At 38.3% G+C, this 22,018-nt stretch overlaps 1 protein-coding gene across 2 annotated transcripts in view; it reads left to right on the plus strand.

Moving 5' to 3' along the window:
* NTNG1 (netrin G1) overlaps positions 1 to 22,018 on the plus strand; it is a 334,261-nt gene that overhangs the window by 160,153 nt on the left and 152,090 nt on the right. For both annotated transcript variants that reach the window (XM_057536007.1, XM_057536066.1), the window contains exon 3: positions 14,200 to 14,840. In XM_057536007.1, coding sequence (XP_057391990.1) covers positions 14,200 to 14,840 — 641 coding nt within the window. The remainder of the gene's footprint in view (positions 1 to 14,199; positions 14,841 to 22,018) is intronic.

Consider the following 22,018-nt stretch of genomic DNA (forward strand, 5'->3'; position numbering starts at 1 on the left):
AAGAACTAAGGGTTTTTTTTTTTAATTAATTAATTTATTTATGGCTGTGTTGGGTCTTCGTTTCTGTGCGAGGGCTCTCTCTAGTTGCGGCAAGCGGGGGCCACTCTTCATCACGGTGCGCGGGCCTCTCACTATTGCAGCCTCCCTTGTTGCGGAGCACAGGCTCCAGATGCGCAGGCTCAGTAGCTGTGGCTCACGGGCCCAGCTGCTCCGCGGCATGTGGGATCCTCCCAGACCAGGGCTTGAACCCGTGTCCCCTGCATTGGCAGGCAGACTCTCAACCACTGCGCCACCAGGGAAGCCCCTACTCTAATAGGTTTGATCCTGAGAGATAGATAAGGTATTCAGTAAGACCCATCTGGGGATGTTTTTATATTTGTCCTGGGACCTTGTATAGTTACAACATAAATAATAGGAATAGTGTTTTTACATTTGGATTCTCAGGAGATTGACTGGTTCTATGTATTCTATGAAGAGATTAACTCCATTTTATTAGTCCACTTTGAAGAACTGAATACTAAACTATTTGGTGGCAACACTTGACTCTAAAAAGAAGGCTTTTATGAGAGGACAAGTTGGAAAGGTCATAGGAACAACGATGATAGTGAAGACAGTGATGATGATAATAGTAATTGCTGACATTTACTGAGGTCTTACTATGTGCCAGGCACCATGCTAAGCTTTTTTATACATATGCTCATTTATTCCTCACAAAAACGCTATGAAAATGTACTGTTATTAATCCTATTACATAGACAAGAAAACGGAGTCATAAAGAATTCACATGGGGTTGGGATGTGAATTCTGAGAAAAACGGTTCTGTGCTCTTCTTCACTACAGGAGAGGCTGATACTCCTTGATAGAAAAACTATTTGTTTCAACTGTCTGTGCTTGAAAATAATGATTCCATCTTTGTCCAACACTAACACCCCCATGCATCACTAGTTTGCACCTCACAAGGCTTATCTTTAACTTATTCTTAACCTGCTCCTATTTTTACTGGTTTCTGTTTACCTTCTAATACTTAGCCCTGTTCCCTCTTCCATTTGCATTTTTACCACTTCATTTGTAGTTGGCCTTCCACTTTCTTGTGACTGCTTTGGGAAGGGTAACATACCTTTTTCATTCCTTGGGTTGCCGTTCCCAGCTCTAGTCTCTTGTTGAAAATATGGTTGGGTCCACTTAGCTCCTTAAGAATATTCACAGCTCCTTGCACTGGCTCCTGAGTATTCTGTTTTGCCCTCTAGGCTCTTGGGACTTTATTTTTTAAACTAGAATAATATGTAAGGAGGATATTTGGAGAAAACAGAAAGACTAGCTAGATGTGTAATGAAATAGGAAGGCAGTAACTAAAAGAAGATAAAGAGAGGAATGGCGAGAAACCAAGAGAGATAAGGAAGCCTATGCAGGCCAAGTTTGAGACCAAGTTAATGGGAGCTTGGAATGAAGTAGGAAAGATTTGGAAATCAGTAATTATGACATGTGAGATATTTAGAGAGAAATGAGGATGGAGAACTTTAGAATGTTTTGTTGAACATTATGAATTAAATCTCTATGGCATTTTCTTGATTTTCAGTAACATTAGATATCAAACTAACATTTTGCAAATGGAACTCTGCTGAGATAGGCAGTAATAGAGGGTCAATCTTATACTAGTTGCAGACAGATACCTTATTACCAACATTTTCATTCTCTTCCAGGTATTAAACCTTGGTGTCACCAATGATTCTTTCTATTCCTTTTTTCTCCACTTCCAATCAAATTCCTGCAGAATCGTGCATCACCGTTTTCTTCACTTTAGTGCAGTTCCTTGTTCTCACACCTAGTTAATTAAAGCTACCTCCTAGCTTACCTCCCTACTTCCAGTCTATTCTCCCTTTCATTATATCCTGCACTGTAGTTATCATGACATTCCACTATTTCTAAGGATGTCTCAGTCCCTGTTCTAGACGTCTGTGGAAATAGACTCACCTAACTCTAGGCCAGTTTTGAATCCTTTCTGGCTTCACAATAAGACCTCTTGATTTGGAAGTGAAGTATGAACTAATGTTTGAGATTCAGGCAGTGTCTCTCTAAATAATGAGAAAAGTCTTCTTTGCCTGCTGTTCTAGAAGCAATCATGCAGCATATAGAGAGTTGAGGACATTAGAAGACGTAGAGTTGCTTCCTCAATTTTTGAGAATTTTCATATTGTGTTAAACAGAAAAGCTAATTACAGAAACAACTTGCTTTATATTCATCTGTTTGATCATCATTTATTGACTGTCTACTGTGTGCCAAGAATTATGCAGGATACAGAGATGAATAAGATATGTCCAGGATTATTTGCATGTCCACTTCTAGAATTCTGACTGAACCTTACTTTTTGATTCTTCTTCATGACTTGAACAAGATTACTCTTAACATTAAGATTACTCTTAATATTGGACTCAACTTGATCCTTTTGTTTTCTCAAGAAAGGAATCTGGAAAACCAGTGAAGAAAGCTGTGTATGAGATACCTGCTATAAAAACCACAAACGACTTTCTGTTTTTCCAGTTAATCAAACCCAAACACTTCTACCCGGCTTTCAGTGCTCTCTAAAATCAATTTCACGTGGTACATTCAAACTTATCTTCCACTACCTTACAGCTCATGCCTTGGCCTATCAAACATTAGGTTCATTTTCGTCTTTACAGATACTTAACTTAAATAGGTTCCATGACATATCTGAACCTTAATTTCTTCATCTGTAAAATTAGAATAATACTTGCCTCATAGAGAATTGTTAGGATTAAATGAGATGACAAATATAAAGCCCCTCTCACAATTCCTAACCATAAAAGGTGTTCGGGGATCATTGATCCCTTCTCCATTCCAAAAAGAGAATGTCTTCTTCACCTATGCAAACCTGAGACATCTTTGAAAGCCAGCACTCTGCCTCCTCTAAATCCTTCATAATGACTTTATAACTTTTATACCTTTCTTTAACAATAAATTTTTGCACATATTTTCTGAAAACTAGACAATTCATTTTTATTTAACCTACCCAAATAAAAGCCCTCTATAATAAAATGTTTTATTTTCGAAATGATACATCTTTCCAATTTTGTCTTGCTGCTACATTATAGCTGATAAGGAAGAATCAACCTTATTATAAGCTAATCTATAACATCTAACATAATGCTTGGCACATGAGAAATGCTTAATAATTTTTGTCATTTAACTTGTTTTGGTTCCTGATAGTGGCTCTGGTAAACTAACAGCCACTCCAGCCTTACAAATAAATGGAGATTATGTTTATTGTTGGTAATACACCAAGAGAGTTATGTATCTGTTGATGTGAATAAAATACATTCACATTATAATGAAATAGTGGTTATTATAAATGTAATAAATATTGATATATCAATTTAGTTCGTAGATATAATTATGGTATGAACCATGTATATATAGTATGAACTTGGGCAAGAAAACTGGATTTAGAGAAAATGTATTTCAAGGTTGGAAATGCTGAGAATAGAGCATCTTAGTGGAAAAAAAGAAAATGAAAAGAAGGAATACGAAGGAAGAAAGAAGAGTTGTTTTAGTTTAGCGAGCCCTAAAATATACTACCTGTGTCCCAGACAGTGGCAAGACCAGGTTTTAATAGCCTAGAGCCTATGCAGTTCTGGAACCCTCTTTTAAAAAGAGAAATGCAAAAAATGTAAACACAAAATTAGGTACGAGGCCTGAGAAGCAGCTTGTGTAATTGAGTGGCTCTGAGGTATAAGCTTCATTAGTTTCTTAAGAATCAACCTCTGGGCCCAGGTAGAATTTTCAGGATCTCTGTAATTAGGACAGCCGTTTAAGCAGTAACACAATAAACAAAGACCACTTCCCTCTTTTCCAGCAAAATATGTGCACTATCTTTTTGTCCACCAGTTTCCACCTTACACATTTTACATTCTTTCAAGGATTTGCATTACTGAGGCACTTCCATGCCTGTTTTGTTTTAAATTACAACCACCTCACTTGCTGCTTCTTCCTTCCTAATTTTATTTAGTTCTCCATAATTGTCCAAGAATAAATAAAACTCTTGGTATTTAGCTACTCCTGTAAACTCAGAAGGATGCTGTGGGTTGGATAAGTAAGACAAGATGGGATAAGGAAGAGAGATCTTCAGCTCTAAAGCCACTAGGAGAAATACTGCTGTGACTGATGGAGAATAATGAAGATCAAATGAACACCAGGAAAGGACTGGGACATAATTGCAGCTCATGCCATTTGTCTTTGTCCTCCAGCCTCACCAGAAGTCCCAGTAACTATATCAATCACACACACAGGCATACTGCACTTGGAGTTGGACTCTTTGTTTTTTGTTTGGTTTTATTCTTTTTTTACACAGTGTATTACGTCAAACAAATTCCATCTACAACTTAGGGAGCTAGGAAGTTCTTTAAGCTTGGTTATCTCTTTGATCCCAAATCACCAACCTATGGGCAAATCCCTCCAATCTTATTCCATACTTTACTTAATTTATCCTGTTTCCTCCCTGGCTTCCTGTTTTTCTGCTTTCCTTATTTCCTTTAGATCCATAAACTTCTATTGCACATTTATTATGTACCAGTTCTTCTCATAGAACTCTAGTGGAGGAGACATAAAAATAAACAATTGAAATTAATATGATGAATCATATGATAATGCATATGGTCCCCTGTATATACACATATACTCATAGATTGGTACAATTGACTCAAGAGGTGTGAATATGAGTGAGTAAAAAAATAAAAAATACAGAGGCCAAATCTTGAAGGATCTTACAAGCTATGCTAAGGAATTTGCATTGTATTCCTGAAGGTAATGGGAAGTCTGTTAAAGAGCTTTAAGAGGCGGCGTGATACAGTTAGGTTTGGATTTTAGAAAGGATACTGTAGCAGCTATGTAGAGAATAGATTATAAGAGGACAATATAATATGAAGAGAGAGCATTTAAGAAGCTATTACATGGTTCTGAAGAACCTAGGGGCAGGACAGGAATAAAGACGCAGACGTAGAGAATGGACTTGAGGACACGGGAAGGGGGAAAGGTAAGCTGGGAAGAAGTGAAAGAGTGGCATTGACATATATACACTACCAAATGTAAAATAGGTACCTAGTGGGAAGCAGCCGCATAGCACAGGGAGATCAGCTTGGTGCTTTGTGTCCACCTAGAGGAGTGGGATAGGAAGGGTGGGAGGGAGATGCAAGAGGGAGGAGATATGGGGTTATATATATACGTATAGATGATTCACTTTGTTATACAGCAGAAACTAACACACCATTGTAAAGCAATTATACTCTAATAAAGATGTTAAAAAAATAAAGAAGCTATTACAGTAATTCAGGAGAAGAATATTTTTTAAATATTTAAAATATTAAAAAAAACTAAGGACAGTATTGGCAGTGTGAACAAAGCTGTGGTGATGAGTTGCATGTAGAGAACTTGGCTGGTGAACAGATTGAAGAAAAAAACATATGAAATCATTCCCACGTTTCCCACTTGGGAAATAGAAGAATTTGGTGTCATTCTCAGAGTCAAGGAATACAGGGGGAGGAGCAGGTTTAATGCTAGCTACTAATTATTGAGCACTCATTGCCTGCCAAGGAGATGCTAAACACTTAACATGCATTATGTAATTTTATCTCAGATTAACATCATGGAGTACATATTATTATATGAATTTAAAGAAGGAGAAATCAAGCCTCAAAAAAGTCAGGTAGCTTGTCCAAAATTACATAATAGTTAAATGGTAGAGCTGGAATTCAAACCTAGGCAGATCTAACCCAGATCTGCCTTGGCTCTTAATAAATAATACACCAGTGTTTATCAAAGTGTGGTCTAGAGGGGATCTGCAACCCAATATATTGAAACAGAATTCCTGATGAGTAGGGACTGCACTCACCAGGGATTTCTTATACAAGTTAAAATTTATATGCCATTGCATACATAGTATATATTATGACTCGGTGGAAGGAGAATGACAACTTCACTTTTTAAAAAAAATAAAAGTAGAACTACCATATGACCCAACAATCCCACTACTGGGCATATACCCAGAGAAAACCATAATTCAAAAAGACACAGGCACCCCAATGTTCATTGCAGCACTATTTACAATAGCCAGGACACGGAAGCAACCTAAATGTCCATCAACAGAGGAATGGATAAAGAAGATGTGGTACGTATATACAATGGAATATTACTCAGCCATAAAAAGGAACAAAATTGGGTCTTTTGTAGAGACATGGATGGACCTAGAGACTGTCATACAGAGTGAAGTAAGTCAGAAAAACAAATATCGTATATTACCGTATATATGTGGAATCTGAAAAAATTTGTAGAGACGATCTTACTTACAAAGCAGAAATAGAGACACAGATGTAGAGAACAAATGTATAGATACCAAGGGGAAAGTGGGTAGGATGAATTGGGAGATTGGGATTGACATATATACACTATTGATACTATGTATAAAATAGATAACTAATGAGAACCTACTGTATATAGCTCAAGGAACTCTATTCAATGCTCTGTAGTAACCTAAATGAGAAGGAAATTCAAAACAGAGGGGGTATATGTATATGTATAGCTGATTCACTTTGCTGTACAATATAAACTAACACAATATTGTAAAGCAACTATATGCCAATAAAAAATAACACTAATAAAATAATAGGATAATAACTCTACTACAAGATTGCATTAATTTGAATATTAAAAACATTATATTTAAAGTCTGAAAAAAAATAAAACATGGAAATTTTAGTGTATGAAGAATACTACCTGGATTACCATAGGGGTGGAGAGCAGCAAATATTTTCAGACTGGGATTTGATGCTGGGATAGTTTAATTCACAATTCTCAGCCTGGATAAGGCTAGTGGTGCTGCAACCACTGCAGGGCAGTTTGGATGAAATATCATATGCAGGAAGGGTGGTGGAGTAGAATAAATTATCACCCAGCTGAGCCCCCCAGACTCCTCCTCCTTCATACTCTTGTTCAGTGGGCTTTGACACCTACATCCAAATCTGTTCCAAGCTTGAAATGTCTCTGTATCTTTTCCTAAAAACACTTGCACATTTATTTTTGCATCTTACTCCATAAAATTCTGTTTTTAGTATAAAAATATGTTTAATTATGTACCAAGGGGTGAAACTCCAGGAAGTTGTATAGGGTTGTTAGTGACACTGATTACCCTCAAGGACACCTGATGCTCTCTCTGAGAGCATGAGTAACCAATCTGAGAAACATGTGATTGTTGCTTGTTTAGGTCTAAACTTCACCACTAAATTGTAAATATTTTATCATATGATTTCTGTGTTTTTCACAATACTTTAAAAATAGCAATGGTACCCAGTAAACAGCTAATGAACTTGGAAGAGAGACATTTGAAAGAAATAAGGAGTATGAGAAATCAGAATAGACACACCAAAACCCAATCACATTTGAGTGTCACATTGGGAAGATACCTTCCTGCCTCTCGTGATTAAGTGATCACTTCAACAGAGGATGTTTTGGTCTTCCTATACTCTCTTAAAGTTGGTGGTTTTCAGAAGGTGGACGTCAAGCAGATCTTGGACTTACTTTCTCATGTGAGAGAAAAAGGAAGCAAGTTTTGAGAATCAAATCTGATCTTTCAGGATTCAAAATGCTCAAACTAATTCTCACAATGCATGATGGCATCAGGGTGCAGAACATTCCTGCCTTCGTGTTATTTTATTCACCTTGTTTCTTTCAAATTACTTTAACTTAGACTGCTGACAGCTTGCTTCAGCTTTGTGTTATTTAAGTGTCTGTGTTCTGGTCTATTTTGAGACTATCTATAAGGCAAAATACTGTACCAAAGATTTTTAAGTAATGTTTATTAAGAAAATAAATTTGTAAAAGCAATTGCCCTACCAATTACAATAGTGTCAGCTTACTACAGTGTTTTCTGTAGATATTCACTTTTGAACCCACTTGATTCTATGAATATTTATTTTTTCTTCAGTACATACAAAGTAATGATTTAGATTGCTATATAGGAATCCATTTTTGTGGCTTGTGGCTTGAGACTTTTATTGGCTCCTTCTTAGAAACTTGGTTTTCTTGACCTCTGCAGCCTTCACCAGTTTGAAAATCCTAACCATAATTCTCTGGGGATTTACACCGGTGTCTTATTATGGCTCGTAATCTGTGATACGGCTTCTAGAATTCTTGTTGTAGAAAAGTTAAGCCCTCCCGTCTTTATTCTTGAGTTAAAAAGTCCACACACGGTTAGTGTTGTCAGCAAGCAGATGGAAACAGGCAACAGCTTCGGTCAGGCCTTAAGCCTGTGTCTATGGCAGGGAGGGATCTTTGTGATGGGCAAGGGGTTCCATTAGAAAATGGAGTAGTAGGTCTTTAACTTCAGAGTTACAAAAACAAAATTCTGTATTTTCTGTCATTCTTAGAGTGGCCGTATTTCCCAAACTAAAAGTTGGGATTCATACTCTGACAAATACATAGGTACTTTTGTAACACCAGTTTCAGAATATTTTAGTTGGGTCAGTCCCATAATATTCAGGCTGTGTTGTTACCACGTATATGCCCTACATTGGGACCCAACATGCCAATCAATAGGGCAGGTTACAAAGTGAGATTTCAGTGCCATTTGAAGAGATTGCTGCCCTTGTTTCCAAAGATACAATGGACAACTGGAAGCACACTGCTTTATGGGCCTTTCTCATCTGAGGATATATAGAGTCTATCCCCATAGCTGTGGGCATCAAGGCTTGTCAGTATTGGTGGCACTGATATTTATCTTTCAGATTTCTGGGGAAGATACCCACTATCTTGGATTGTTCTTACCTCTGGGTCTGATTTCTCTCTGTTCTCCCTTATGTCAGTAACAAAGTTGTAAGGCCTGAAGAGGGCACCTCAGCATGACTAATTAAACATCAGCTCCCATACTCAGAGTAGTCTGAGTTTCATCCAAAAATTCATAAAGGATGGGCCTTTCCCCTTTATTATAGCCAAGAAAAAATCTATAAGTTCCAAGACCAAGAAGTTCCAAGAAAGGACTGGGAGTGGGGGTCCCTCCAACCAAAAATTACCCCTCTGATATAAAGAGGTCAATCACCAGCCTCCCAGAAACTGTCCTGCTTGGTTGGCTCCCAATGAGCTGTATTTAAAGAGGAGAAAAAGCCATCTCCTGAAGGCGATAGCCCAGCCTAGCAGCTAAAGCATGTTGCTCATGGTCTGTCTGTCTGAGAGGTGAGCAGGGGACTGTGCTACTGGTTTCTTCATCCTTCGAAAGCCTTGCACTGGCAAAGCCATAGTGATGTCCATTTCAAAGTCACAGTGGGAACAGGTCTGGAGTACTATCTCAGAATGCAGTTTCTGCTCCCCTTGCCTTTGTGTCTTTTTTTTTTTTTTTTTTCCTTACTGTCCCTTACCAATAAAACAAGCAAGGATGAGCCAGATGCAAATGGTTGGAAGGCAGCTCTGTCTCAGTGTTTTTCACAATCTATGTAAGTGTTAACTCAAATGCTTCTCACAGCCACTTGTAAGTACATGCCTGCTTGGCATGTAACTTACAAGTTTGTAACAGATCTCCCATGAGAATTCCCTATAGTTCCAACTGTCATTACCAATATTTTGCCAATAGGTAAAGCCTGGAAAAGCAAGTTCACAATGGTAGGAACCACAAGTATTACACTGTATACTGCTTATATAGGATTTTCTTTTTTAACTCTGAAGGATCTAGCAGATCTTAGGTGAAAGGATGTTCTTTTCATAGTGTCACTTACCAGAAGGAAAACACTTCTGTCCATAGAAACAGTACAAACATATCTAAAATTTTACTTATCCCTCTAAGTTCTGAAAGGACATTAAAGAAGAATAATAACATTGCACTTTGGCTACAAAGTGCTAATTAATAACTAACTTCAGTTCTCCCAGTGGTAAAATACTACATTATTTTTTAAATGAAATTAAACATCACAATCTTCTTCTAATTGTTATAGAAATATTTAGCAGCAATATCTGTTTAATTATTTAGGCATCTCTTAATGGCATAAATATTATCAGCACCGTCATAAATATTTTCTGCTTTGTCCATAGACAATCAGCTAAGGATCTGTTGCTTGTAGGACTTAAATTAAGATCTATTTAAGGCTGCCTGCTGGCCACAAAATAATGCTTACATTTGCTAATGCCTGAAACTGCTAGATTTAGCAACAAGAAGTGTTCTTTGCTTTCACAAGTAGGAAGAAGTTATTTTTCTTATATAAATTTTATTGTTGCTGGTATTAGAGAGATTTAGGGTGTGGTTGAAGTAGTTGAAATTTTAATTAATCTAATCCCTTTAACAGCAATTGTTTTCATATTGATAATTCTCTGTAACAACAGTGCTGTACTACAGATCACACCCGTATGAAATATTTACACTAAATATTTTAGCATATAATCTCACCTCCAGCTTTCTCTTTCCAGAATGGTAAGATTTTCAGCTTTGGTTTTCTTATTTTCCTCTTTTTTCTCTTTCACCCAGCATGCAGGGTTTCTTCTTAGGGAATCAGAATGATTTTCTTTTTCCTCTGCTAATTTTCTCTCAATGTCATTATCTCTCAGTAAGTTATGTTAATGGCCATAAAATCATTAATCTCCTAAAAGAGCACGGATGCTATGAAATAAGAATAGTTCAATTTCTTGTTTGTTTGTTTGGGTTTTGGTATCTACAGTCATTTGGTGTAGATTTTCATTTGAAATGATTTGTTTACTCATCAATTTCAATAAATTGTTATGCTGCTGAAATTATCACTAGGAGTAGAGTCAGATGAAGGACGAAACTGTCATTTTGGTCAGCCTCTGATTATCTCCTGTGTAAACTGGGAATTGTTCTTAATCTGCTCAAATGTCATATTCTCGAGGCGAGACTTTCTCTGACCTCCCAATATAAAATTGCAGTCAGTATCCTTTCTCCAACAGCATTCTCCCCTTTAATTGGCTTTATTTTTCTGTATAGCAGTTATCATTCATGTAACATTATAAAGCATTATACATCTGTGTTTTTTAGTGCATCTCTCCCCAACTAAGACGGAAGCTCTGCTAAAAGCAAGGATTTGGATTTTTCTACTGTTGTATCCTGAGAGCCAAGACAAGTGCCTTAAATATAATAATACAGTAGGCAGTCAATAAATAATTATTGAATACATGAAGCTTAAACTACCAGATCAGTGCAAAGAAACAAAATTTTCCCCTTTCCCTGGCATGCATTTTGATGGCTGACAACTTGATGTAGGTGTAAGCATTTATCCTGGTCTGGCTATCTTCTCAGCCCAAGTGGAAGGGTGTCCCGCTCCAGAACAAAAGCAGACAGTGCTGGATGTGGCTATGTCTTCATTAAACAACTAAAACTTCGGGTTGTGCCCTGTTGTTTGGCATCCATCCACATGTTTACAACTTTAAGAGTAATACAAAGCAGAGAATCTCAAAGGATGCTCTCCAGGAATCTATACTTATGTGGTATATAAATAGGGGTTACTAAAACAAAAAGGGGATCCGTGGTCAAATAAGTTTCTGAAACTAGGTAATATATGAAGCTAAGGAAGGTTCTTAACGTCAGGGCATCTCAGAGGTATGATAATGCTCATTAGGGCTCTCCAAGGCAAGAAGACCTTAGGCTGTGTTTTCCAAACTCATTTGGTCATAGGCTCTTCTGTTCTACCAGTCAACTCTTGTTTCCAAGACTAGATTGCATCATAGGGAATTCCATTGACTTAGGAGTTGAATGGGCCAGGTCAGGTGCAGGAAAAGTGGGTTCCGGCTCCACCCCTTACTCACTCTGTTATATGACCTTGGACAAGTTACTTAACACTTCTGTATGCCTCACTTTTCTCTTCCGTAAGTTAGGGATGAAAAGGATTACCCAGGATAATGTATGTAAAGTAAATGATCTATAAGTGCTAAATAAACACTGGGTATTGTCAACACCTTTTATCAAATGTAGAAACGAGTGCTTTTTAAATAGATATCTTCAAGCTTATTTTCTAAGACAGGTTTACTAGTATTGACCCACACCCAGAGTCAGCTAGCTGTGCCTCCTTTTTTGTCACAGACCCTGTCCGCATCTGAGGAGCTCTGTGTATCTAAGCAGAAATCAAAGAAATGCTATATTTCAACAAGACTTAATACAAATGTCTGATAACTCACTTTGGTGTATCCCGCAGAGTTGATTTCCTGTGTTTCAATACCCTTGACCTCAGATGAAGACGCTTTTGTCAGGAGAAAGGTGGTAGCATCCAAGTTAATGATTGTGCAGATGGCTACCTGCTGACAGAGTTTGAAGTGACCATATTTTTTCCAGTAAATTTCAAATGAAGGTGTGATTTGTGTAAATCTGACCCCTTCCAGTAAAATGTGCATTTCCATATATTTAGAATTTATAAATCCTGACAGATTCCACAATATTTATAGCCCTCCATAAAAAGCCTTTGCCAGTTTGCAGAGCTCTGCATTTGGCTCTCTGGTATGCTTAAGAGAGTTTAAATAATAATAAATTTGGTGATTTATTCCACCTGGAACAGAAACTTATTTTGCCCCCATTGGCTCACTATGAGGGGGATACTATAAATAGTGCCACAGATGCTGGGATCAGGAATAGGGAATTGAAATTCAAGAGAGAACAGAAACATTTCCATTATCACTGATGCCTTGAATATATTTTTAAAACATTTCTGGTCCTCAAATAAAGTACCTTCTCTCCTTTCTCCTACCCCATCTCAATTACACTCAGACCCCCAAACCTGTTGCCAGCATTAGGATTCAGTTGCATTAATGGAAAAGAGAGAGTGAAAGTATTAGCTGACTAGGCAGGAGAAAGTTGCCTCTAGGGAGGCCAAAGCAAGTCTCCAATGTTCGTCTTACATTTCACAGGAGTCAGCTGGTAACTGAGCATTAATGTCTAAAGTGTAAATTCATTATTTGAGATCCAGCTCATGCATCCTGCAGATATGATGAAAAGGTCTCAGTTCATGAAAAGGAAAAAAGAAAAAATCTAGTTGTACTTACAAGAGAAAGCCTAAGGACAATGTCAGAAGATCGATTCTTTCACCCATTCATGCTTATAATTACCCAGTACAGGGTAATAGAGAAATACCTGAATAGTTGACTCCAAATGATACCATTTTTTAAAACACAAAATAAACCAAAGTTGGGGAGCCAGTTGTTTGCCATAGAATCAGTCTACCAATGAAACCTGAGAGCAGCCATTTAGTTTCACATAAGTGGTGTTATAACTTGTTGTGATATACGACAAGGAGACTTATTTTCAGCTTCTTGTTAGAGTGGACTGTGAAGGAATTAGCCTTTGTGTGAGGGAAAATAATAATAATGGCTAACATCCACGGAGAGCTGACCGTGGGCCGGCACAGAGTAATACATCAAGTGGCTGTGACTGTTTGCAAAAACCTTCTAATTAAGTACTGGATTCTCCTGTCCTGATAAGTTGGAGCATACCCCCGCCCAAAGTCTTTCCTGAGCAATCCCCTTGCCTCTAGCTAATAGGATGGCAGATGTTGGGACCAAGCCCCAGAGCCTGTAGTGTACCACATTTTAATGATTTGTGGTGAACAAAGTAAATGCTTTAAAAACAAGCTTTATGAAGCAGGGACCCAGTTAAGTATGATGGATTTGAGGTGAAGCAAAAAGAAGCTGGGTGTCGTATGGGGGTATTGTTTCCCAAACAGGACACAGGTATCTACGGTTCATTGCTAATTCTAAAGCTTTACTGGAAAAATGACTTCTTAAAAAATTGTGCTCTTGAGGAATGTCCTTGAGGCATGGAGGAGTTTCCTTGCTTTTCTATAGCATCTTTGTAAGAGGATGCGGAGGTATTGAGCTGTTAGACAGCTGCTCAGTGTCTTTGTGCTTCTGAGATCACATTATGGGTCTAACACACATGGGATAAATAAACTGTTTTCATTTCTTAAAGACCATGGAAGGAAATAAGACAAGAAAATTACCATATTGCCTCTTTTTTTTTTTTTTTTTTTTTAAGCTATTAAAGAGGAGAATCCAGTTAAGGCAAATAAAAATGATTACTGCAAGCAGGTTGTTGTTGGTTTTTTTTTTTTTTTTTTTTCTTTTTCTCCTAGCCTCCCACTCAGCAACAGCAATATGGCAAGACTTGTGTCACACCAGTGTTTTGATGCACCCTCTTTTGCTCTTCTTCCACAGGGCAACCCCTACATGTGCAATAATGAGTGTGACGCAAGTACCCCGGAGCTGGCACATCCACCTGAGCTGATGTTTGATTTTGAAGGAAGACATCCCTCTACATTTTGGCAGTCTGCTACTTGGAAAGAGTATCCCAAGCCTCTCCAGGTTAACATCACTCTGTCTTGGAGCAAAACTATTGAGCTCACAGACAACATAGTTATTACCTTTGAATCGGGGCGTCCAGACCAAATGATCCTGGAGAAATCTCTTGATTATGGACGAACGTGGCAGCCCTATCAGTATTACGCCACAGACTGCTTAGATGCTTTCCACATGGATCCTAAATCCGTGAAGGATTTATCACAGCATACGGTCTTAGAAATCATTTGCACCGAAGAGTACTCCACAGGGTATATGACAAATAGCAAAATAATCCACTTTGAAATCAAAGATAGGTTCGCGTTTTTTGCCGGACCTTGGCTGCGCAATATGGCGTCCCTCTACGGACAACTGGATACAACCAAGAAACTCAGAGATTTCTTCACTGTCACAGACCTGAGGATAAGGCTTTTGAGACCTGCCGTTGGGGAAATATTTGTAGATGAGCTACACTTGGCACGCTACTTTTACGCCATCTCAGACATAAAGGTTCACGGAAGGTAAGAAAACGACTGTCTGACTTGAATGAGAATGGGTGTGTCCAAAGAAAAGGCCAATTTGCTGCTCCTGCAGCCGTAGAGTGACATTTGTCCCTTTCTACTGTAACATTTTCTCAGGAACGCCAGCCTAGAGGTAGGTTCTGAGGCGTTTGAGACCCTTCTAACTCAGCAGTAATTTGTGATCCCAGACTTGCTGTCACTGAACCTGAAACTGGCAGGATTTCTTAGAATTTAAACCAAAGGCCAAAAAAAAAGCATCTTACTTGAGAACAAGGAACTCCCTAGGTCAGGGCGTGGTTTAAGTCTTTAAGGTAACGAAGCCAGGGGAACAAAGCCAGCTGCTCTGTAAAAGGGACTGAAAAACAAGAAATACATCTTACTATTGTTTTTTTGTTTTTTGTTTTTTGTTATAATCTTGCTTTTTTTTTTTTTTAATCAGTTCAAGAGGAGTATTTTTTTTAATTAATTAATTAATTTATTTATGGCTGTGTTGGGTCTTCGTTTCTGTGCGAGGGCTTTCTCTAGTTGCGGCAAGCGGGGGCCCCTCTTCATCGCGGTGTGCGGGCCTCTCACTATCGCCGCCTCTCTTGTTTCGGAGCACAGGCTCCAGACGCGCAGGCTCAGTAATTGTGGCTCACGGGCCTAGTTGCTCCGCGGCATGTGGGATCCTCCCAGACCAGGGCTCGAACCCGTGTCCCCTGCATTGGCAGGCAGATTCTCAACTACTGCACCACCAGGGAAGCCCCCTTACTATTGTTTTTGAATGCAAGAGAGAGTTTCAGCATGGTTCAACTCTCTGTTTATGTTTTGTTATATCGTACCAAAAAAGTTCTGGAAGTGAAAGTTATATCTCTTTACATTTATTAAATCATAGCCGAAAGCATTTAGGAAATACACTGCATTTGTTAAAGAGGGGCAAGCTCTACTTTTCAGGTTTTGGATGTTATTATCTTAAAAGGATATGCTATCATTTAAAATATGAACCTGACTCAGGCTGCCTTCATTTTGTCAGTCAATTACGGATGCACCAGAGTTCAAATGCATTAATGCTCCCAGTCAGGCATATCTTTGTTTTGATAATATACCAGAGACACAATTGAGCAAGTTTCCAGGGATTTTGAAGACATTTAAATGAAAAACTTGAATAATGAGAACCAGGACCACCAACACAGAGATTCTCAACCAGATTTTGAAGTGTGGTATGCTACCAGAATAGCCAACTGATGGGAGTTGAAGCATGAGATGATGAGTAGGGAAAACTAAAGGTAAGAGTGGAGTAGAGAGCACATTGGGAAAAAAAACAAGGAAATGTGAAGCAAAGCAATAATCGTTCTAAAAATGCCAAGAGAGCTTTCAATCAAAATATATGAGGATAAGAATATAAACAGTACATACATCCTATAGGTTTAGTTAATCATAAAAGCTAAACAGATAAGTCCAGATTCATTGATTACTGGCTTCCAGTAACCCCTTAGGGCTGCCTAGTCCTCAGAGACTGGAGAAGTGTTGAGACTCCCTGGGCTTCAGAGAGTTGTCTCAAACCACCTTTAATAATAGTGTTGGTACACTTGTGCACTAGAATGAAGAAGTGGCCACTGCTGTTAAGTAAGAGCCAGAGTGGGCACGCAGAATGGGGTGGTGGGCGTGACCTCAGTAAGGTGGCAAAGGTTTCAGAATTTTACCTTATGGAATCTGACTTACGGAGAATAGCAGGAACTGATGGCCGCCTACTCTCAGCTTTGTTCTGGCTTCATGTTTCTCATGGAAGAGTCAAGAATCTTTAGCTATGGAGCCTCTTTTAAAACTTTTAACCAAGGTTTGGTGAAGTTTGATGAAAATATCTTTAGAGCAAAATCATATTTCCGAGAGAAATATGCACTGGTTCAATATTGAGCTTGTGGGTTCTAGAGTTCATATACGACCAGGGCATGACACGAGAGCAGTGTGGAGCTATGACGTTAAATATGAGTTTGTGATTTATAATAAAATGCAGCTATTGTACTCATGAATATTTTAGCAAAAGATCAGTTTCCAGTATCTTATTCTTGGGAACATACAATATATAAAAACAGTTGATGTTGATATTATTATTATTATTTTTTTTTTTTTTTTAAGAAGCTCTGGTGGGCACTAAGGAGGCTTGGTTTCTTTTTTTTCTTTTAATTTTATTTATTTATTTTTGGCTGTGTTGGGTCTTCGTTTCTGTGCGAGGGCTTTCTCTAGTTGCGGCAAGCGGGGGCCACTCTTCACCGCGGTGCGCTGGCCTCTCACTATCGCGGCCTCTCTTGTTGCAGAGCACAGGCTCCAGACGCACAGGCTCAGTAATTGTGGCTCACGGGCCTAGTTGCTCCGCAGCATGTGGGATCCTCCCAGACCAGGGCTCGAACCCATGTCCCCTGCATTGGCGGGCAGATTCTCAACCACTGCACCACCAGGGAAGCCCTGATGTTGATATTATTAACAATAGCATACCACAACAAAGTAACAAGCATTCTGTTTATCTACAAGAATAAATGTCAAAATTAATAAGCTGAGATGTGAATTTGAATCCTAGGGTGATCTATATTGTTAGGTAGAATCATCTAGGTCAGCTTACTTACAGTTTGAGAAATCCTTAATCTAAGCCAAAATCCTTATAGCCCAACTTCCCCTAAAACTCTCATTTTTCACTTATAAAAAAGGCAGTCTTGTGAGGTTTTTGGCTGGAAAATAAACATTGTTTGGGCTTATTTCTGTTATTAGATATTCATTTTTGTTCCCTCTGATTATTTAAGAGAATGTAAAATACACTTTAAAGCTAAAAGCATTTTGGTGCATTCTCTATTGGAGTCGGACTTACTGTCACTTAAAGGTGCCATGTTAGAAATGTAGAATCCCACCAGATTTTTCATTTTTCTTTTATCCTTCATCCTAGTAGTATCCTTCAACTGCATTTCAATGGTTCTGAGGAGTTTGGAGGAGCCCTCCTCCCTTCTCTGGGGCTCACCTCCACTGTCTTTTCCCGTTCACCAGTCAACTGAAAGCTGGTGAGGAAGCAGCTGGGCAAAAGAGAAAGGTCCAATAGAGGTGAGCCCCTTCCATAAGGTTCCACTCTGTCACCTCCAAACTCTGTCCAAATTCCTCAGGGCAAAACTGATGCTGGCATGTACTGTGCTAGGTACCAGATGGCTGGGGTATTTTTAGTCTTAAGGGAGGGACTAAAGAAGCAAGGCCTGATGGCTCGGGCGTATCTCCAGCTTCTAAGTTATATAAGGAAGATGGAGCCACTAAGGGAACTGTTGAGCTGTTGCCTGGTTCACAGCCCTTTCCGCAAAGAAGCTGATATACGCTTGAAAATTGCAGTTGGGTTAAAATCCTGAGTCGTCTTTTTCCTACATAGTAAATAATCTATAGGAGGATTGAACATTAATTGATGATCTCTAAAAGAAAGTACTAAAATTTCTTTTCAAGAATATCATAAATATAAACTTTCCAAAATATAACTGTCTTTGCTTCCCTCAACCCATGCCCTCTACCATCCTTGATGTGATTGCAATGTTTGACTTACTTTTACATGTCTATGTCTGATCATTGTAATGATATTTTTCTACCTGTCACTCCACCCCCACCCCCACCATGATGTGAGAATTGGCGTGAGTTATTTGGGGAAAGTGGGTAAATTTCCTTAGAATAGTGGACACATAATACTACAAGTTTTTTCACCTTGAAATATTAAGCTACGAAACAAAAACAATTGACTGTGAATTCCAGTTTTCTACTTCCTGTGCCCATGTGTATATGGCCTTTATGTTTTATACTGACTTGTATTATTTGGTATAAAAATGATGTTTTGATTGTTATTAAACTAATGTAGCATTTATGTTCTTTTTAGCATGTGACACATCTGATACCAATTTTATTGGTGACAACTATAATCACATCATAAAAAATTTATGCCTCTTTTGCTACATACATATTTTGCTTCCATTTACTCACTCTTATTGTGTATTTATTAAGATAATGGAGGAAAAAGAGGGCATATGGCCGTTGGCAATCTCAGCAACTCCATGTTACTTACATTGTTCAATAAACCTAATAATCTTCATGGACTAATTCTGACTTATGGATGTCCTGCTTCAGTAGATCAGAGTGATTTTCTCTAGTGAATAATAGACGAGTGCAGTGTGCCAGTACCTTAATTAAAGAGTGGCTCTCTTAGTCTTGCTCTCATTTTAATTTACAGGGTAATACTACAATAATATTACTAATGGAAGTTACATTAAAGGGCATCAAGTAGCATTAACTGTATTAAATTATGGTACTTGTGTTAATTAACTGCTGAAGCAAGATGGTTCTAATGGCCAAAAAGGTCATCTAATGCATAAATAAAATCTACCCAGACGAGGGGTGAGAGGAGAAATGAAGAGTAGATGTTTGTTCTGAACATCTTTTTATACAGACAGGGAGTTAAATGCACAGGGCTGTTAAATGTAGATAATGTCCAAAATGTTTTCTTAGTCACACAATTGGAAGTTTTGACTTTTAAGTGTTTTGTTTCTGTTTAAACTTTCCAGATTCAAATTAATTGAAAAGTAAACATTATATTTGTCAGATACATAGATTTTATAGAATATAAATTCAACATTATTGTTTCTTTGAGGTGAAGGGCTTCAAGGAAGTAATGCAATTTATTGTAATAATTGTTAAGTCTGAAAGACCAATGAACATTGGATAATATGCTCATTTATTTGTAAGATATACAGTTGGCAATGTATCAAGGTACTGGTTTCAGACATAAGATAACAGAAATTTTTTTCAACCTCAAAAGATTTAGGACAGAATTGTAAGAACTTTTCTCAGTGGTAGAAAACTGGAATGCACATCTCCATTACTTGCCTTGTTACACAATATTCCTAAACATAATTATCAATAATTTTTTCTCAGTAGTGTTTACTCATTTCTTGATCCCTGCAGGGCCTACCCAAACTCCCTATAGGCGGTTGGCTGTCAGTTACTATTTATAGAATTGACTTCGCCCTCGATGCCTCCATTTATCTTTAAGAAAAGAGCCAGGGAGCATTAGCACAGAAGCTCCACTTCCACACACTTTTGGGTGCTTTCTTTGCTTCACTGCTGCCCCAGCTCAGATACACAGCCTCCCTGCCTAATCCCAGGACCTGGGAAGGTCCAGGGACAGAAATATTCTCTTTGGGTATCAGAAGTGAGAAAGGTCCCCTATACTCTCACCCTCAGAAGGAATCAGATATATTTGTTTAAATGTCGCCGCCTTGGTATTTGCTCTAATTGGGACAAAGTGAGGTTGAAATTCACTTTCTTGAAGCAAGGCTTTCAAATGGTTAGTGCACAAACTTGTGATATTAGGTAAACAGGAACACCGGTGGAAGTTTAAAAGTAAAAAAGCAGTTGGGCATTCTTCAAATTTTCTCAAATAATTTGGAAAACACATGTAATATGGAAGTGCTCTGCCAATTATAAAAGACTTACATTTATTCTGTAATTTCTCTTAGTCTTTTTCCTAGCTGCAATTTGAATAAATCCACCAAAATATTTACCCTTCGTCTCTCCTGTGAGAGGCGTCCTGCAGGGTGCTTTTGACGCATTTGGCCTGTCATTTTTCCATTCTTCCCAATTAGTCCTAAATACTGAGGTTGGGCTTTACTACTGCTTAACAGACTCTGCTTTTGTAACACCTTTCTTCTTTCTGTTACCCAAAAAGACTCTACCTCGGCCCTGGGACGGGTGCTGGGCTAGACAGTGGCTATATGGAGATGCAGGAGACATAGTCAGTGCCGTCAAGGAACTGATATCCAGAAGGGGCCGAGACATGTAAACAAAAAATGATGACAGCTTGGGTTAAATGCTTTTACCGTGTGAGTGTGTAAAGCGCCCTGGAAACAGAGCAGGAGATACTAACTTAATCTGGGAAGCCTCGCAGAAGCTTTGATGAGGATGACATTTGCATGGTATCTTGAATATGTGCCTTAGAATGCCAAGCAGCCAGTGCAGAATGGATATTCTAGGTTACAAATTATGCTTAAAAACAGCACAGCATGTTGAGGAGCTCCAAATAGTGAGGAATTGGTGGAGTGGACAAATCCTGGGAGATGCTCTTCCATCTTCTTTCTCCCTATGGACATTTAGTATCTCCAAGAAGCCTTTAAGGATTCCTGCATCTTGGCCTCTGAGTTCCCAGTGTCATAGGAAATCTAAGATTATACGGGTTCTCATATAGCAACTAAATGTAGGTGAGAAACATTCTAAGGCAGTGGTGTTAGAGGATAATCCAGTGTGGCTGTATTAGCAAGGAAATACAGAGAGAGACAAGGAGAGCAGTAACATTGCTTAATTGTGGAGCAACCGTAACTCCAAGTCCTGATGCTCAAGTGGAGAGTCTGTAAAAGCTCTCCAAATTCCACAAAAGCAATCAGAGCATAAGGGTTTAATATTTGCTTACAAAGTCAATAGGACTTGGCAACCAATCAGATTTCAAAGAAGGAAAGACTTTAGTAGGGATCCAAGTGGGGAATCCAGTAAAGGATTTGAAAATACCGCTCTGGTGTTCCAGAGAAAGGTTTGCATTAGAAATGTAGGTTTGAAAATTATCACCTTATATGTGATGGTTGAAGTTTAGGGAATGGATGACATTGATATGATAGGGTGTTTTCCCTTATAATTATAAATGACTATGGTCATTTATAGAACAGTTACAGAACTCTGTGGAGTACTGTCATTTAAGAGGTAATTTTTGAAGGTAATTAGAAAAATCTGAGAAACAGAAGGAAATCAGAAAAGAGGGGAATGAGGTGATTCTAATAGCCCCTATTAATGTTTAAGTGGTAATCCTTTACATTTGTACAGCACTCAGGTTACAAGATTCTTGTCATACACCTTCTTTCCTTTAGTCCTTACAAGTAACTTGCGAGGCAGGTGCTGTTTAACCCCATTTTACAGATGAGAAACTGAAGACCGGAGAAGTTCCATGACTTTTTTTTTTTTTAACATCCTACACATAATAAAGTGACAAAATCAGGTTGCTAATTACAAACTTCATGTTTTCTCTTTATTATGCTCTTGTAGCCCCACTAACCTGAAGTGAGCTCAGTACATATAGCAGACTCAGAATATTCCCAAAAGACCCATCTTTAAATGGCAATAATGAACCAATAAGTCTTGTGGCT

This window comes from Balaenoptera acutorostrata, chromosome 1 (assembly GCF_949987535.1).
Source record: "Balaenoptera acutorostrata chromosome 1, mBalAcu1.1, whole genome shotgun sequence".
In the NCBI taxonomy this organism is placed as follows: domain Eukaryota; kingdom Metazoa; phylum Chordata; class Mammalia; order Artiodactyla; family Balaenopteridae; genus Balaenoptera; species Balaenoptera acutorostrata.